The sequence below is a fragment of the Leptonotus elevatus genome, chromosome 6, assembly GCF_054856555.1.
Source record: "Leptonotus elevatus isolate MCC_2025b chromosome 6, RoL_Lele_1.0, whole genome shotgun sequence".
NCBI lineage: Eukaryota > Metazoa > Chordata > Actinopteri > Syngnathiformes > Syngnathidae > Leptonotus > Leptonotus elevatus.
Window position 1 is genome coordinate 19,027,482 of NC_141244.1, and position 17,218 is coordinate 19,044,699.

General features: G+C 39.1%; 2 protein-coding genes across 4 annotated transcripts; one reads left to right on the forward strand and one right to left on the reverse strand.

Annotated features, from left to right (window-relative positions):
• Nucleotides 1-840: 840 nt before the first annotated feature.
• On the forward strand, nt 841-1,393 carry LOC147172531 (uncharacterized). The gene is made up of 4 exons (XM_086077361.1): nt 841-942; nt 1,021-1,114; nt 1,198-1,224; nt 1,305-1,393. The coding sequence occupies exons 1-4, from the start codon at nt 862-864 to the stop codon at nt 1,349-1,351; spliced, it is 249 nt and encodes an 82-aa protein (XP_085933487.1). The 5' UTR covers nt 841-861; the 3' UTR covers nt 1,352-1,393.
• An 863-nt stretch (nt 1,394-2,256) lies between these two features.
• Nucleotides 2,257-16,607, reverse strand: septin7b (septin 7b). 3 transcript variants are annotated; one of them, XM_086077968.1, is made up of 14 exons: nt 16,589-16,607; nt 15,331-15,433; nt 13,141-13,247; nt 11,371-11,471; nt 11,096-11,230; nt 8,378-8,495; nt 8,192-8,284; nt 7,015-7,111; nt 6,238-6,289; nt 6,021-6,149; nt 5,103-5,123; nt 4,126-4,261; nt 3,773-3,915; nt 2,257-3,392 (listed from the first exon to the last, which is right to left on the reverse strand). In XM_086077968.1, exons 2-14 carry the CDS (start codon nt 15,338-15,340, stop codon nt 3,353-3,355), a joined length of 1,182 nt encoding a protein of 393 aa, XP_085934094.1. In that variant the 5' UTR covers nt 15,341-15,433; nt 16,589-16,607; the 3' UTR covers nt 2,257-3,352. The 3 variants fall into 3 exon arrangements, with proteins under 3 accessions (XP_085934094.1, XP_085934095.1, XP_085934093.1); XM_086077969.1 differs by lacking the exon at nt 5,103-5,123; XM_086077967.1 differs by lacking the exons at nt 5,103-5,123; nt 16,589-16,607.
• Nucleotides 16,608-17,218: the final 611 nt, after the last annotated feature.

The window sequence follows — 17,218 nt, forward strand, 5'->3', positions numbered from 1 at the left end:
ACAAGTAATCACTGTCTGACGGCCATCTTACGTTGCCATTCACTAAGGCCGCCTAATTTGAATACTGTACTAGTGTACCTTGATTTCTTCGCAGCGTTGTACGGTTTTTTTTCTGCCTCTACGGCAAAATGTCCGTGTATGATAGTCTGGGAGAAGAACTACATGTACATTTCATTGCTAAGAAAAGGACTATTTTATGGCACTGCCAGGGCTGGACTGGCCATGTGGCATGAAGGGCAGACGCTCTGTGGGCTAACATCTTTTGGGGCAGATACAGTGCTATTTAATTAGTATTTCCCTCTATTTTATCTGAAGAAAAAGACAGCATTACTGAACCAGCAGCCTGGCCAGTCTAAGTCAAAATGCCAGTGTCAATTTTTTGGTGCCAGTTCAGCCCTGGGCACTGCCGCCTTCTGTTGACTGAAATTGACGTCAAAGTGGCCACGGGATCAAGAAGGACAGAATACTTTATGGATACCGATAAAGAAAAAGGGGCCGAGGTTAGGTTTTGCATTTATAGAACACACATATATATATATATATATATATATATATATATGGCCATTACAGTATGGTAGGCTATAGTGTATGAGGATTAAATTGGATGAGAGTGCCTAGAGCTGCTGTCACGATTCATAAATGTCTCTTGAGGAACGTGAAAATTGCTGATTTAATGAAGCAAGGTGCAGAGAAAATTGAGAGATGTGTGTGTAATTAATTATGCGTGGAGGTAAACACCCTCCCGTGATGCATCTTTATCATCATCCTCATCATATTCAGCAGCATCATAGCTGTGGTAACTCCCCATTGGCATATAGAAGGTAGCAAGAGTCCGCTAAACTGCAGAAAAAGGGGATTACAATGGCAATGATCAAACTTGTTATTTTGTTTCTACTGCTGTCTAACAGTTTCTGTCTGGATGGAGACAAGTGCATAAGTCAGGTAAGATTTGTTTTTCTTCCACATTTATATAAAATGACAAAATCTAATTTGCTTTTTTTTTTTTTTTTTTTTAACTAGCTGAGATGTGAAAAGTCGCATTTAGTTGAAGATATATTGACAAGGATGGCCAGGAAACCACCAGTACCTCAGCGATTTTTCAAGAAAAACGCTGGTAAGCCTGAAATGTGATCATATATAAAACTGTAGATTTGGAAACATGTTTAAAAATATATATATATGTATATTTCTCTAAAGCCACAAGAAGTCAGGCAGCACGTAAACGTAAGTAAAGACAATTAAAATGTGTGGGGGAAAACGTTAAAACTATTGACTTATTTTTTTTTTTCGTCTTCAATTTCCAGTACACAGGTTTCAAACCTTTGTGGGTCTGATGGGCAAACGGAGCTGAGTGTGCCTAGGAGCGTTCAACCTGGTGAACCTGCCCGTCATCAGATCATTTAACACCTACAGGCAGCACGAAAATACTCCACGTGCTTTACGAATTCACTTATTATTGCTTACATTATATGAATGATGTTTCGTTGCTTGCGTTGTCATACCAACCTGCCATTTGCAAATGTTAAAATAGCGACATCCAGTGGTAATTTGCAGACCTGCAACAGTTCATGTCAAATTATATAGTACAGTACTGTATTAAGGCCACACTAAAAAGGAAAATAATATTCAGTAGTTTAAAATAGCGACATCCAGTGGTAATTTGCACACCTGCAACAGTTCATGTCAAACTATATAGTACAGTACTGTATTAGGGCCACACTAAAAAGGAAAATAATATTCAGTAGTTGTTTTTTTGTAAAACCGTAATCATAAATTAATTTTAAATAACTTTTATCATACCACCATAAAATTACAATTTATTATGCTGATATGACTTATCTAATGAATAAGACTTTATTCTCCCAATATATATATATATATATATATTTTTTTTTTTAAATCTGATACAAGGGGAGTTTATAAATTTAAAGCTGCAAGCAAAATGCATTTAAGACAAAACATATTTTACTACCTAAAAAATTAGTTTGTCTCAAAACTTACAACTTTCCTAGTAAAACAAATTACGACTAAGATTTTTTTTCTTAAATCTGACTAAATATATTTAAAAAATTAATTTAAAAAAACAACTATTTCCCGAGTTATCCAAAATTGAACTTCTTTTTTTTTCTTAAAGCAAACAAAATTCTTGTATACTTGTATTTGTCATTTTTTGGGGTGTGGCCTTAACACTCCTTAATATCTTGATTTACATGCCGGCATGTGACATTCCACAATGAAGCCACCTGAGTCATCTGATATGATCACAGGTTTATTAAGTGACTTTGTACAATACAAATGAAAAATAACATTAAAAATACAAGAGATGGAGTACATAGCCAAAAGCAAAAAAGAAAAAAAACATGGTGCTGACTCTTCATTTCCCACTGGCATTTGAACACAGCGTGACTGAAATATTTCCGTCTTTTTGTTGATTATTTTCTTGATCTTGTATTTGGTGGCGTCTATTGATTATAAAACTTTATAAACAGTGGACGCAGTTCTCACGTCTCGGAGGAGCTTTATTCATTTTTCTTCTACACGTACAAAAGCAGGCCTTACTTCAGCTGGCTCGGTATATATTTATATATAAAAATAAAAATTAAGTGAAATATAATACTTTTAACATTATATAAATGGTGGTCCAATGGTAGCGGTAGATGGCTAAGCACACAAGGGTGGATAGGGGGGAAAAAATTCTTATATTGCAGAAAAAAAGAAGCTTAAGCCAGGATTTGAGTCTATAAAAAGTCCCAAGGTGTTTGTTGTTGTATTACTGGGTTAAATAGCTTCAGCGAGTGCTTTCAAGAACAAAACAGATTCAACTAACTTCCCGCTGCATCAAAACATGGAAGAGCGTCCGCTTTATTGTAATGTTTATTCTTATTTGTGTCCTGTAAACAAATGTGATTGTACAACCGTCCCAAAAAAAAAAAACACCACGTAAATTAAAAAGCAACCTTGTTTGGTAGGAAAAAGGAGCGCAGCAGGAAGGGGCCGGGCCAGTATTACAACAGTAAGAACAACACCGATAACAATAATAATAATAATAATAATTAAAATAATAACGGTTTGGCCTTTTTCTACTTTGATGTTTTACTGTTGTTAAGGTAAACACAATCTTCAATGATGAGTCCCAAGGTTGAGTGTGAGTGTGTCTCAGGGGTGTTTTTCAATGGACACACACACACACATACACATTCAACAAAATGGGTGCAGGAACAAGGGGAAGAGGAAGATGGGGTTAAGGTGGGGGGGGGGGGCTTGTCAGTGCCACACACTGATGGTGCCCTGAGCGGCAAACGTTGGCAAAGAGAACTAAGTGGACACAGGCTGGTCCTTGACGACTGTCTCTTTAAAAGATCTTGCCTTTCTTTTTGTTCTTCTCCAGAGTTCTGGAAAAGAAACGACATCATTCGTAAACATTGCACACACAAGCGCCCATTCAAGTCATTTCCAAGCACTTGCAAGATCATTTTTTTAAAAAGAGACATTTTTGGATAGCTTGTTTTGGGGGCTTGGTGATAAATCAATTTTATGAATTAATTTGGGGTTCATTACTATTCATTCGGGTTGTGTTGCTGCCCCACGCTATTTGATGGTTTCCAATACCTAACAGCTACAGTATGCAATTGACATTATGTTAGCATTAAGGTAGCAGACTTTTGTTGAACAAAATGATCTTTTTGGTGTTTGGAACATAACCGCCATAATAAATGGGGGATCGCTGTCCTGACGGAACAATAGCGTGTTTATAGATGTTAACGTGTCCGACCTGGAGGCCTCCAATTTCTGCTGCTCCAAGCGCTGCTGGGCCTCCCAGTTGGCTCGCTCCTCCTCAAAGACGCGCCGCTTATCCTCCAGGTCCTTGTGCTGCGCCTCCAGATTCCTCTTCATTTGCTCGTGACGCCGCTGAAGCTAGCGCGCAAAACAACAACAACACAAATGCGTCAATTGATGAAGACAAAACGGCAAATCAGGAACAAATGCCGTGGGATTTTTTATTTTTATTTTATTGTTGACATTTCAAGCTAATTCACAAAATGATTCATAGAAATTAACTGAAACGGAACTGAATTATATTTAGTACTTATCCGTTGTCGCTATGCCGTGTGTGTGTGTTATTACCTCTGCTTCAGAGTCCTTGAGCTTCTGCACTTTCTCCTTGACTTTCATCTCAAAGACCTGCTCCATCTCCATCTCCATCTTCTTCATCTTGGTCACGTGCTCCCGCCGCTCCTCTTCCATCTGGGCCAGGGGACTCCTAGACGAGCACACACACACACGCACGCACAATTTATCACCACGAACGGGGCTTTTCAAAAGGGTTCATGCGCACGGGCGAGAAGAAGAGAGCAGTTGGACCTGGAGACGTGCTGACTGGATTGCATGCCCTATCTAAGCAGGGTACACACATTTGTGCCGTGTGTGTCTACGATGTCGGTGTTTTATTATTTTTAATTTAAATGCTTAATTTACCAGCTAATTCGCTGTTCATAGTTGGCTCCGCTGTAACAGCAGTTCTGACTATTTTTCAAAGTGTACAGTATTGTACTACGTAAGCACATATTCTGGTGTTTTGTTGCAATCCATTTCCCATTAGCTTCGCGGTTAGCATGGCTTATGCTCATCCTCTTTTAGTGATAACGATACTTTTGAATCTTGTAGTGGTCAGATGTTCTTGAAGCATTTTTTTTTTTACACTGATGCAGACACAATGATGTCATCAACAAGCATTACTGTGATTGTTTAGTAGACTCCAAATCCAAACTGTGGGCCATGCTTAACACCATCAACCTAGCATATACCACGCAGCCACTACACCAGACAGTGAAAAAAAAGAAAACATATCTCAAATGTGTGTATCCCGCTTAGATTGCGACATCTCTCTTTATGAGAGCCCACAGAAAAACAGAAGAGCGATTACAAACAGAGCCATGGGTGCTAAATTGGCCATTTGACAGTTAGCCTGGAAACAGGAGCCACCCAGCTGGTCGGAGGGAGGGTGCAGGGAAGAGGCGGTAAAGCCGACAGGAAACAACAGAGGAATGAGAGAGAGAAGGTGTGAAAAAAATGGTAAGAACCAAAAAAAGATGACCACTTACATTCCTTCGACGGCGTCAAGTCTAAAAAAGACGGCACAAAACAAACACACGGCATGCAATGATGAGCTCATGCACTACAAGGCGTGTCGTGTCGCACATTGTGAGCTGCGTGTTAGATTAGCGTGTTAGCGCTGAGGGCTAAAACTACAAAACTTACATTGTGTTATGTTAAACACACAAACACTACTGTCGAGGTGAAATTTCACAATGAAGCTCAAAGGCACTAAAACCTTCGCAGATAAACTTAATTTTTACCTTTTGTAAACTTCTGAATTTCCAACTGTGCAACATTTCAGTACATTTTGACTAACAACACTAACAGACATTAAAGAGGAAGCCTGAAACATTTCTTGACAAAAATGTGTTATATGTGACCTTACTAGTCTGAACATGACATTCTGATTAATATGACATTTTAGGAATACGAGTTATAAAGCAAAATCCAGCTGTTTTTGTCCATCTCAGGGGGCGGCCATTTTGCCACTTGCTGTTGACTGAAGATGACACCGCAGTTGTTCAGGCAACAACCAATCAGAACTCACCTGTTTTCTGAAGCTGCGCTGTGATTGGTTGTTACCTGAGAACTGAGCAACATTGATGTCATCTTCAGTTGACAACAAGTGGCAAAATGGCCGCTTCCTGAGATGGGAAAAAATGGCTGGATTTTGCTGCTGAACTCATATTCCACTAAAGCAATATTAACCAGAATACCACATTTAGACTAGTGGGGCTGCATATAACATATTGTCCCCAATTTTTTTTGTGTGTGTGTGTGGGGGGGGGGGGGGTTGACTTCCCCTTCATTTCATCTGTAAATGTTACAATGCATTAAAAGTTCATCCTGACATTTCACCGCAGAGTCCAATACCCTTAACTTTTTTTTTTTAAAGAAGTGTATAAGAACTGAGTGCAGCTTACTTGGTGGACAGTTGTCCCTTGGCCCTGTTGTTCTCCACACCGTTGTAAGTGACAGCAGCCAGCTTCCTGCTGCGGTAGTTCTCATAGTGGACGTTGTTTGTCACGTCCTTCAAGTCCTGCATGTGAGTCCTGTGTGGACAACCAGCGTTTCGTTTATATTTGTTTTGCAGCGTGGGGTAGGCATATTCGCCTGAAATATGTGCCAATGGAGGAGTACCTGATGAGCATGTCCCTGAGGATGGTGAAGTCGCAGTGGTCACTGTTCTCAACTAGGAGGATAAACAAAGTCAGCAAAAAATGATCTTACGCCCTTATAGACTCAGAAGTATAGCCAGATAAAAAAATAAAAAAATACATTTTAATTTAAAGGATTACAGATTGTTTGTATACACATTGAGTAACCTCACCTATCCAGCGTAAAATTAAACAACCAACTAAAAACTACCTATCACTGAAACCAAGCCATCATGGCCACTCAAGAAAAACAATGTAAGACAGAATGAGTGTAAAATGCTGCGTCACCCTTCCTCTTTCATTCCCCATTTGTTACTCTTTATCATTAACTCATTCACTGCCATAAATTCATAAAAAAAAAAAAAATTCAGGGTGTCGGCGATTAATTTTTTAAATTGTAATTAATCACATGACTTCACTAATTAACTCACGATTAATCAAAACATTTATATCGGTTCTAAATGTACAATAAAACAATTCTAGGTTTTCATACTCTTAACAAAAGTGGGAAAAACATTCAATTAATAGAAATAGTTCAAATTCATTTTGGACGTTTATAGCTGTCAATGGCAGTGAATGAATAAAAAAAAGAAAAGATTATTAAAAATTCAGGGAGTCAGGCGAATAAATATATATTATTGTAATTAATTAATTAATTAATTTCATACTCGTTAACAATGTCAATGGCAGTGAATGAGTTAAGTGTGACGAGAGTGCTACGTGCATGTGTGTTGCATGTCTTTAAAAAGTAAGCCCAAACCTTCTGCGACCCCCCACGGGTACTGTCGTCCCCTGACGCGCTTGCTGTTCACCTCGATGATGGTGTTGCTTCCCACCACGGCCAACGGAAGTTTGTCCTGGAAACAAAATTCACATTTTTTAAGCACAGGTGAAGTCATGTTATCATCCCCAGAGACACAAAGGTGAAATTTCAAGATGAACTTAGGCGAACTTCTGTAAACTTTGGAATGCACATGTTCAACTGTTCAATGTTTCAGTAGTTATTGAGCAACTTGCTGTCTCCAACAAGGAGTTGAATGGCAAAATTCAAATTCAAGGACATACACACTTCTATGCACAAAAAAATAAAGTAAACCTCCTTTTTTTCTTACCAATTTTTGGGGGGTAGCTTTGTTTTTGTTGTATTAAAAAAAGAAGAAGAAATGTTCTGTTTTTCTAAATTATTTTTTTCTGTTGTACTGAATATTTTTTTCTGTCATTAAAAAATAAAAAAATGTGAAAAACAAGAAAATAAAATATTCAGAAATATAGGGTGGGAAATTATATATATATAAAAAAAAATAAAAAAATTCAGAAAAACAGAGCACCAGCTTCTAATGACGGACACGTTCCCGCATGTAATACACTTCCGTAGAAACTTAACTGTTAGCTTACTAAAATCATGCCGATCGATTGACATGTTTGTATACTTACATGCTCCATAAAACGATAAACCTAGTTTACATTAGAATGATAGTATACAGGAAAAAAACCTCAGAAAAACAGAAGCTGGTGCTCTGTAATAATAGTTTTTCCTGTTTTTTAAAAAGTATATAATTTTCCCGTTTTTCTCAATATTTTTTTCTGTTTTTCTGAGTAGTTTTTCTGAATATTTTTTCCTTGTTTTTCAGATTAAAAAGAAAAAGAAAATATTCAGTATAACAGTATTAAAAAAATCTGAAAAACAGAAAACAAAAAATAAAAACAAGTGAATGCAATACGCTTCCTTATTTCTCTGACTCTTTCAGCCTATTTTTTGCAACCTGTTGATGACTTTCGGTGACACTTAAAAGTCCATGTTAAGTGGCGAAAAAAAGTCATCTAAATTTGAGAAGATCACCTCTCAGGGTATAACGCATTTTGAGTTCATCTTAAAATTTCGCCAAAAGCCCAATATCCTGAACTTTTTGTGAGTAGTGCAAGCGCAGAAGTCCCACCTTGATCTTCTTCACTAGACGGTTCTCCTCTTCGTCATCTGTCTCGGGGAACTCGTAGATCTTGATCTTGTGTTCCTGAATCTCCCGCATGATCTGCAGGCAAGAGAGACGCCATTTTAGGATGTCCACGACTGGAAGAGCCTGAGGGACTTTTTTTTGTTTTTGAGGGCAATGGAAAGTGTTGACCTGCTTCTTGAACTGCTGGCATTCCTCTGGCGTAAGTGTGTCTGCTTTGGCGATCAGCGGGATGACGTTGACTTTCTCGTGCAGACGCTTCATGAACTCGATGTCCAGGGGCTTCAAGCTGTGGCCACGAAAACACAAACAACTGGACGTTAACCCTACTGATAATAAACATAAAAGATAAAACATATTCAAAGTCTACTCTCATATTAATTGATAGGATCACAAAGTGAGGTTAAATGGTCTATATCTTGCACAATTTGGAAAATTGTGCCTCAAAAAGACAAACAAAACTAACAGTTCAAACCACCCATTGGTTAACTAGATACAAAACAAAACATTACTGCAAAAATATCAGTTTCTCTGATTTTTAGTAATGGACAAAGGAAGCTTCATGAAACACTTATGTTTTTTTGCAGTGGAAATGTAATCAGTTTCCTCAAAAGTCAAACAAAACTAAGAGTTCAAACCATCCCTAGGTTAACTAGACACAAAAACATTACTGCAAAAATATCAGTTTCTCAGATTTTTAGACAAATGAAGCTTCATGAAGCACTTGTTGTTATGTTTAAAAAAACAATTGCAGTGGAAATGTAATCATTTTCCATTGTACTAGTTTTGTCTTTAAACCAGGAGCACCATCTAGAGGAGCAAAATAAATATCGCAAATGCTTCATGAAGCTTCATGATGAAGAAAAATACAAAAACTAAACAAAAATATGTTTGAGTAAAATGAACATGTTTTATAATAAAAAACTAATGACAACATATTGATTCCTTTAGAGCATTTTGTTTTTTGCAGAATAATTGTCACAATTCGGCTGTTTTTGTCTTGTGTGTTTTTCCAGGTTGTATGTCACAATTATGAACATTGTGTGAGAGTTTTAGCCTGGAACACAAAATGTTTTGAAATTAGTACAAACTTGGAATTCTGTTTATTATACTCAATACAAACTATGTCATCCAAAGCATAAGCTGCATGAAAAAGACAAATTTCTGTTTTAACAGGTTAAAAATTGAACACTACAGTTGTTGTTGTTTTTTCACAATGAACCCATGAAAGATGGGAAACAAGAAGCCCCACGCCGTACCTACCAGTTTACAATAAAAAACGAAAAACACTAAGTTCATGATTAATCCTTTTGGGATTCTTGGCATTAAAGCACACAAAGTTAGAAAGCATCTGTGACAGCATGCGGATGTTCGGCATGTCAGAGTGACCTCGCAGTCATGAGAAAAGCAAGAGAGTTATTCTTGGCCCGTCTGCGAGCTGGATAAATAACTCGGGACATTTATGGCAGACTCACACGGAATGTTTGGATATCATTTTACTTTTGTTTAAATTTTCGCACAAACGTCAATTGCTGTACACCAATCATGTACTTGGGTAAGTAATTAGTGATGGTTATTTGTGGAGCACTTTATTTATCACAAAATTAAATGAAAATCTGATAAAATATAGATTTTAAATCTAAAATATATATAATTTAACACATTTTAAAAAACAAAGCAATGTTACAAGACTAAACAGAACAGGCGAGACACTCAATGCGAGCCCAATGGCACTTTGACGTCAATTTCAGTCGACAGCAGAGGAACATAGGATGAAATGGCGGTGCCTTTTTTGAGTGATGAAAATGGATGGAATTCTTATTTTATGAACGCAATATTAACCTCAAACACTAGTGGGGGCACAAATAAATATCATCAACTTCCCCTTTTAAAATGCTGTGTGACCTAAATATTTACTCATTATCTGGCATCCATATCCGACAGAAATCCTTTAAAAAGCACAACCTTGTGCAAGTTGCAACACATCTCAATTGAATAAAGACAAACCACAAATATGCACATGAGCAGCATGCTTATCATTTTGACAAAGGGGCTCCCCCTTTGGAGTATTAAGCTATTCGGTTTGATGGACTTTTATGTGCTTCTTTCCGCAGTACTTTCAGCAGAAATGCAAAGCCACCAAGTATCAAGTTTGCCTTTTTTATCTGTGGCTTCACGTCGAGCCATTTGATTGAAAACACGTGTGCGGTAGCTGTGCTATATGGAAAGAATTTGGGGATGATTAACAGCCAAATTGTCTGTCAAATTTTTTTTTTAAAGAAAAAGTGTAGCGTAACCTCATGAGTCCCGGCATGTGCTCGAAGGCGAGAGTGCAGCCTGAGGACACAGCTTGCAAAAACACGGTGTCTCGTAAAAGAGGACACTGGCCTCATTATTAGTGTGTGCCCACACCACACTGCAGGCAATCTGCCATGATGCATATAGATTTGATTCCTTTTTCGATGCAAAGTCAAGTTGGCTCTTTGAGCGGCTTTTATGACTCAACACAGGGATCCTAGCGTAAAACATGCATTGATACGTTTTGTTTTCAGCAAAAATAAAAAATAGAAGTGGCAACGTAAAATGGCTGCCCTCATTAATCCATCCAAGTGATCCTAGCGTAAAACATGCATCGATAAGTGTTTTCAGTAAAGAAAAATGATAACAGAAGTGGCAACGTAAGATGGCTGCCCACACTACTCCATACAGTGATCCTAGCGTAAAACAAAGCAAAGAAAAAAAACAACAACAACAAAAGTGGCAACGTAAGATGGCTGCCCTATGGCTTCAGCCGCGTGGGTCCGATTGACAGTCCATTCAGATATTCAGTCTGTGGTGGTGATGCTACTTTAGCTTCTCATGCTAGCATCATGAGTTTGCGCCACTCACCCGTGTCCCGAGGGCGCGATGAAGTAGAGGCAGCAATGAATTCGGCTGTCGGGCATCTGCCGTCTGTTCACCCGCGATTCCGAATTCAGGTAGTCCTCGAACTTGCTGTCGATGTGGTCGATGATTGGTTGCCAGCTGCGCACACAAACGCACGCAACAGCGTTAAGAAACAGACCTCCCCGCCAGGGTGAATTATGGGTAGTGTGGAGATGTTATGGCGTGTGATGGATGAAGTCATTTTGAGAGTGTCAAGCTGAAGAGGCGTAAATCCTTACCAGTTGCTGTTGTCGACGGCATCACCAAAGCCCGGGGTGTCGACGATTGTGAGCAACAGCTGCACGCCACCTTCCTTGATTAGCACTTTGGACTGTTCCACCTGACACAGGGCGGACGAGGTTAAGGTTGTCCTACTAGTTGATAAATGCAGTCCTACACGAAGCGCTGCTTGTTTTACAAAATGTTAACTCTTTGTTTCCATCCATCCATCCATCCATTTTCTGTACCGCTTGTCCTCACAAGGGTCGCGGGGTTGCTGGAGCCTATCCCAGCTGGCTTCGGGCAGTAGGCGGGGTACACCCTGTACTGGTTGCCAGCCAATCGCAGGGCAACCTTTGTTTCCTATCAGCTCAATTCTCAGTCTTGAGAAGCTTTTTGTGGACAAAAGGTATCCGATGTGGACACTCCGTAAGTGACGTTGTGGGTTTAGCTTTTTGTGCTAGTCGCTCAAGCAAAACAGTCACTTGAGCACAATTTTTCCATTAGCTTGAAACTCAACTGCAGCTGTAGTTGACAAGCTTTTTGTGGACAAATGACCGTTGATGTGGACAGGCTGTATGAGCTCTGTGAGAAAGTCAACTGCTATGTTAACTTACTGGGTTAGCCGCTCATTGGATCTTTAAATGTCTCACGATTCGATTCGATTCGATTCCTATTTTTGATTAAAAATGATTTGATTGCGTGATTTTTGCTTCAATTGATAAATGTTCAAGGAATCGTAATGATCTACTCCAGTCTAACTCGGTAATGCTAATTAGTGCTCTACTCGCGGCATTTTATCACTCAAAGAACGGCTCCACGCTGCAAAAAAACAACTTTTATTGGAATAACTTGATCGTGACATTTTCCTTCTACTCTCTAACTGGCTACAACTTAACAGTGTATCAGACCGCGTGGAACCACACTGCCCCTAAGTGGCCAAATCGGGTACAATATGAACAGCGCTCCCAATAAAGAAACACACAAACAAAGGGAAGACAGTATAAAATCATTTAAATAAAATCGATTTTGGGACATCTAAAATCGATTCTGAATCGTACTAAATGAGAATCGCCATTCTTATGAGAATCGATTTTTTGGCACACCCCTACTATGAAATGCTAGTACTGGTTTTATTTTGCTAAGTTGTCCACTTCCTGTTTGTTTCTCATTCCTATGGTTTCAAATGACTTGTTTGTAAGCAAAGAATACGAGTCATCTTTTTGTTTCATTGCATCAATATTAGAATGTTAACCTCTGCTGTTATTTTTATGAGGGTTAATGGCGTGTTAACAGTGTCTCTGCATGGTTAATGTGTTTTGGAATCTGGACCAATATAATTGATTCCAATGAGCCAATTGCACTGCACTTTGGAGGTCTCTCTGTAAAATCATTAGTGCTGCCGGCTATCGTCACATGTGCGCGCACGCATGCGCGGCCGGCGACATGTCAGAACAGGTTACCATCACGCTATGCTATTAAGCTAACTATGCTGAAGAACTGGTAGAACATACAAACACTGGTGTCGTCACCGACGAGACAGACAGACAGACAGGGTCACATTTGTGTAATTACTGAGACGTCAAGGTTGTGAGCAGCTGACATTGAACAGCAGCAGGACTAAGTAAAAATATACTCGCTATCTTCTATGGCAATCGAGACTGGTTTATGTGAAAAATATTTGGACAACACATTCTTTCAATGCTAAAAATATAAGTAATCCACACATTTGGTTCCCATAGAATGTTTTTGAAAGAAGCAGTCCATCTTGTGTCTTGACTAAAACCTACCTGGACAGTCTTCTTGATTCGATGCGAAGGTCCGGGATACTCTGATGAGTACAGATCGGTGAGGAAGAGGGAGTTGATCAGCGTGGATTTGCCCAACCCTGACTCACCTGGAGGAAGAGTAGTAGAGGTTAAGAATTGAACAATAAAATAATGGAAATGTAGTACAATACAGTCTACCCGCCGCATACGCGCAGGTTCGCATAATCACATTTTCTCTCTCTCAATATTTCGGGCAACCCCTAATCCCCCCCCCCCCCCCGGGATTTTACATCTCCCCCCCCCCCCCCAATAATTTTATATGTCGCCCTTTTCCAACCCCCCCAATATTTTGGCCTTTTTTTCTTTAATTTTCCCGGGATTTTATATCTCTCCCGTTTCCCCCCCAATATTTTGGGGCTTTTTTTCCTTTAGTTTTTTCCCGGGATTTTATATTTTATATTATAACCCACATTTTGAAACAATGTAATCATAAATCTCACTGAACTTCAGCAAATCTCATGCGCAGCGCAGTGAGTATTAAAATGCCCCCCCCCCAATTGATACTATTAATAATGAATTAATATTGCAAAGTCAACAAATAATATTTTTGATTTTGCTACGCCTCCACAGGGGGGAATGACATCATAAAATGGTGCCAGTCTGGTCTGCTCCTTACAAGTGTTGTGATTTTTGTAATTTGTATTTTACTGTGTGACCCATTCAATAATTAACAAAAAGTACAACATTGGCTGGGGCTCTCTAATTTTTACTTTACATTTATTTATTTACTAATCAACCATTAGTTGACTCGTTACTCGTTGGACTAGTAAATCCAAGGTATTGCTGTATTTCCTATGGAACCAGCATCCTACAACAGATCGTGTTGGACTAGTTTAGAGTTTCCACAATGAATAAATTAATTTAAAAAAAAAATAAAGCAACAAAGCAGTACACAAGCATCTGTGTATGTTAATGGTTATTGGACAGCCAACAGAGCATCTAATTGTGTTACTCTGGAGCCTTGTCAAGTTGTGGCGCTCCAGCATGGACACGGTCCAAAGGCTCATGAGCTCACGTGAACATTGATCCTGGTCCCGCCTGGCTAACGTTCAACAGAAAGGGGGTTGAAAATGTTGCGGGGTTTTTGCAAAAAAAAATAAAAATCTTGCTACAGTGCAAGAATAAAAAGATGGACGCTTCTTCACTCACACCTCCTCACTTGGTGACGTCCCGTATTGCACTGCAGGCCCATGTGGGCTCCATGCGAAGCAAAGCCAAGACAAGCACAACACTCAGTGTGTGTTTGTGTGCGTGTGTGTGTGTGTGTGTGTTCGCGAGAGTGTGGCAACACAAAGAAAACAAGCTGTTCACTAAAAATGAGCCTCTAAAACCTTTTCCATGTCGGCTCACATTCTGCATTCGTGCCCAAAATGAGAAAATTTGTTCCAAACACAACGGGACATCGGCATCATGGCAAAATGACTTTTTTGTAGCAGCACTGTGCACTAATGCTTATTGTTTATAGTTGTATTTTATTTATTACATTTATTTCAATTAATTGTTTCACCTTCAAGTAGCCTGCTTGCATTTAAGTGAGAGGTGGGGGGAAACCCAGAACTCCAGAACTGTGAGGCGACAAGCTAACCACTAGCTCACCATACTGTCATGTGATAAAATGGGAGGATACTTAATATGACTATTTGGCAGGGGAAAAAAACATGAAAAGAAACAGAAGGTCTCATCTCTTGTCAATGATGCTCTCACTAACACGTTTGGACCGTGTCCAGCTGCTTGTTAAGCAAAAGCTCAACGCGAGCGGCGCAAGCTATTCTTAGAGACGCGCCTTTATGAAAACTCGCTCCCTGCACAGGAAATGCTTTTGACCCGAGCAAACATTTTCCCTCCAAACCGATGAGCCGGAGAAGAATCTCTGCATTTTTTTTCCCCAAGCAGTGTTTCTGCAAGATGATGTCGCAGATTATTCCGAGCCGCCTCCGCAGCTTTTTCACTTGGCATGGACAAAGCAGGGGGCTTGTCCTCAGTGTATAAATACGGCTACACACACACACACACACACACACACACAAGAAAAAGACGTAATCTTGTCTCAACTAAACAAACCACAGTGAAGACATCGAAATGCCAAGCGCCTCTGGGACACAATGAGACAATTGAAAGAACAACAAGAAGGCAGGCAGCTTGCGCTCTTACCAACGACCATCAGGGTGAACTCAAAGCCCCTCTTGACCGACTTCCTGTACACTTGGTTGGGGAGGCTTGCGAAGCCGACATATCCTTCTAGGTTCTTTTGCTGCTGCAAGACAAACAAACATTAGGAGAAATCATAATTAGCAATTAATCAAGATATTTGACATCAGAGTTAAAAAAAAATCAGCATTTAATGTCCTCTTCTGAATTACTGTTTAAACACTGGAAGTGAAGTACAGCAAACCTCAGCTATATCACGTCAATGGATCGGCCGTTCCCGAAACTCAAGAAATTACCGACGGTGTCTAATGGTCATCTTTTCCACTATCCATCCGCTGTAAAATTGCATGCTACACACAGCCTCCAAATGTGTTCAGCTAGGATTTAGGATTGGCGGGCCGCCACTCCTAAACGAATTTAGAGGAAACTAAGGCTGCTCGATTATGAAGAATATATTAATCACGATTAATTTGGTAATAACTGAAATCACAATTAGGAAGATCGTTTGTTTTGTGGTACATAACAAGAAAATGTTTAACCGTAAAAAAAAAATTAAGACAAATACATTTATTTGAAACACTATAATTATGCAAGTTAATAGGACCAAATGATATTTATTAAATTAGTTATTTTAAAATAAAATAGGTACAAATATACACATTTAAACAACTCAAAATTAGTATTAATAATCTTTTATTTTTGTTCACGATTATGCCAATTTTGTAATTGTGGATGTGGAATGTAATAATTGAAATTGTAATTGAATTTCGATTGCACAGACCTACAGCAAACAGATATTACTATAACGCTGTTTTAAAATAAACATACTAGCTACCTGAGTTAACATGTCTACAATCGATGAAATAAATGCAGACCCACTACTGAGGCAGATAACTAGCTTGGTAGCAAGGCTAACCAGCTTGTCTACATTTGACATTACTTTATAAAGTGGCTAAGAGTACAAATTAAATTGTTAATTTTCTTTTTTACGTTTACCTACACAGCGAGTTCAATGTGGAAAAAAAATTTTATCTAAAAAAAAAACGACTTTGCCCAAAAAATATTATTTTAAATATTTTTTTCTAAATTATATTTCAAGCTAATATTGCTCAGCCCTACTTCATATTTACTGACTTTATTTTTGATAATATCACACACACATTTAAATTGAGTGCCTGCAGGTCTCCACAGTAGTCCACTCACTCTGCAATTATAATTCATTGTTGCAAAGCAACCACAAAAGGATGATTTTAATACTTACAGCTGTTTTATGCAGATCAGCGTGGGAAGGAACGGTCCGGCACCAGGAAGCAAATGAACAAGAGAGATGAAAAGAAAAAAAAACACACAAAATGAGTATTAGACCACATGACAAACATGACCTCGCTGTCTCACAACTGCTGTCCTATGCTGTCAATTCTCCAGTAGCAGGAGACATTTGACCTGCACGCTGTGTATTTCACAACATTTGCTCCTTTTATGTGATGAAGAAAAAAGCCATTTATTTCTGTGTTTGCCTCAAGCTCGGAGGCGGGAAGAGCATCTCCTCCAGCCCCGCAGCCGCCCACGTGCGCTCGGTGGAATGGTCATTAATAAATGCATTTTTCCTATCACACATCTGCTAGAGGAAGTGGTGGCCATGGAAGACAGCATTCTAGTACACCCACTGCATTTTGATTAACACTGCCTGTCAGGGGTGATACTATTTGTTTGCTGGTTCCCGTCAGTCATGAAAACAAAAAACAAACAGGGTCACCGTCTGGAATAGAAGTGCACATGCGTAGTGTTTTTAATCGACGAGTTTGCGTCTAATGCGCATGTGTGTAACACGCAAGATATGCAACACAAAATGTAGTATGAATTAGGGCTGAGCGATTTAGAAAATTCAGCT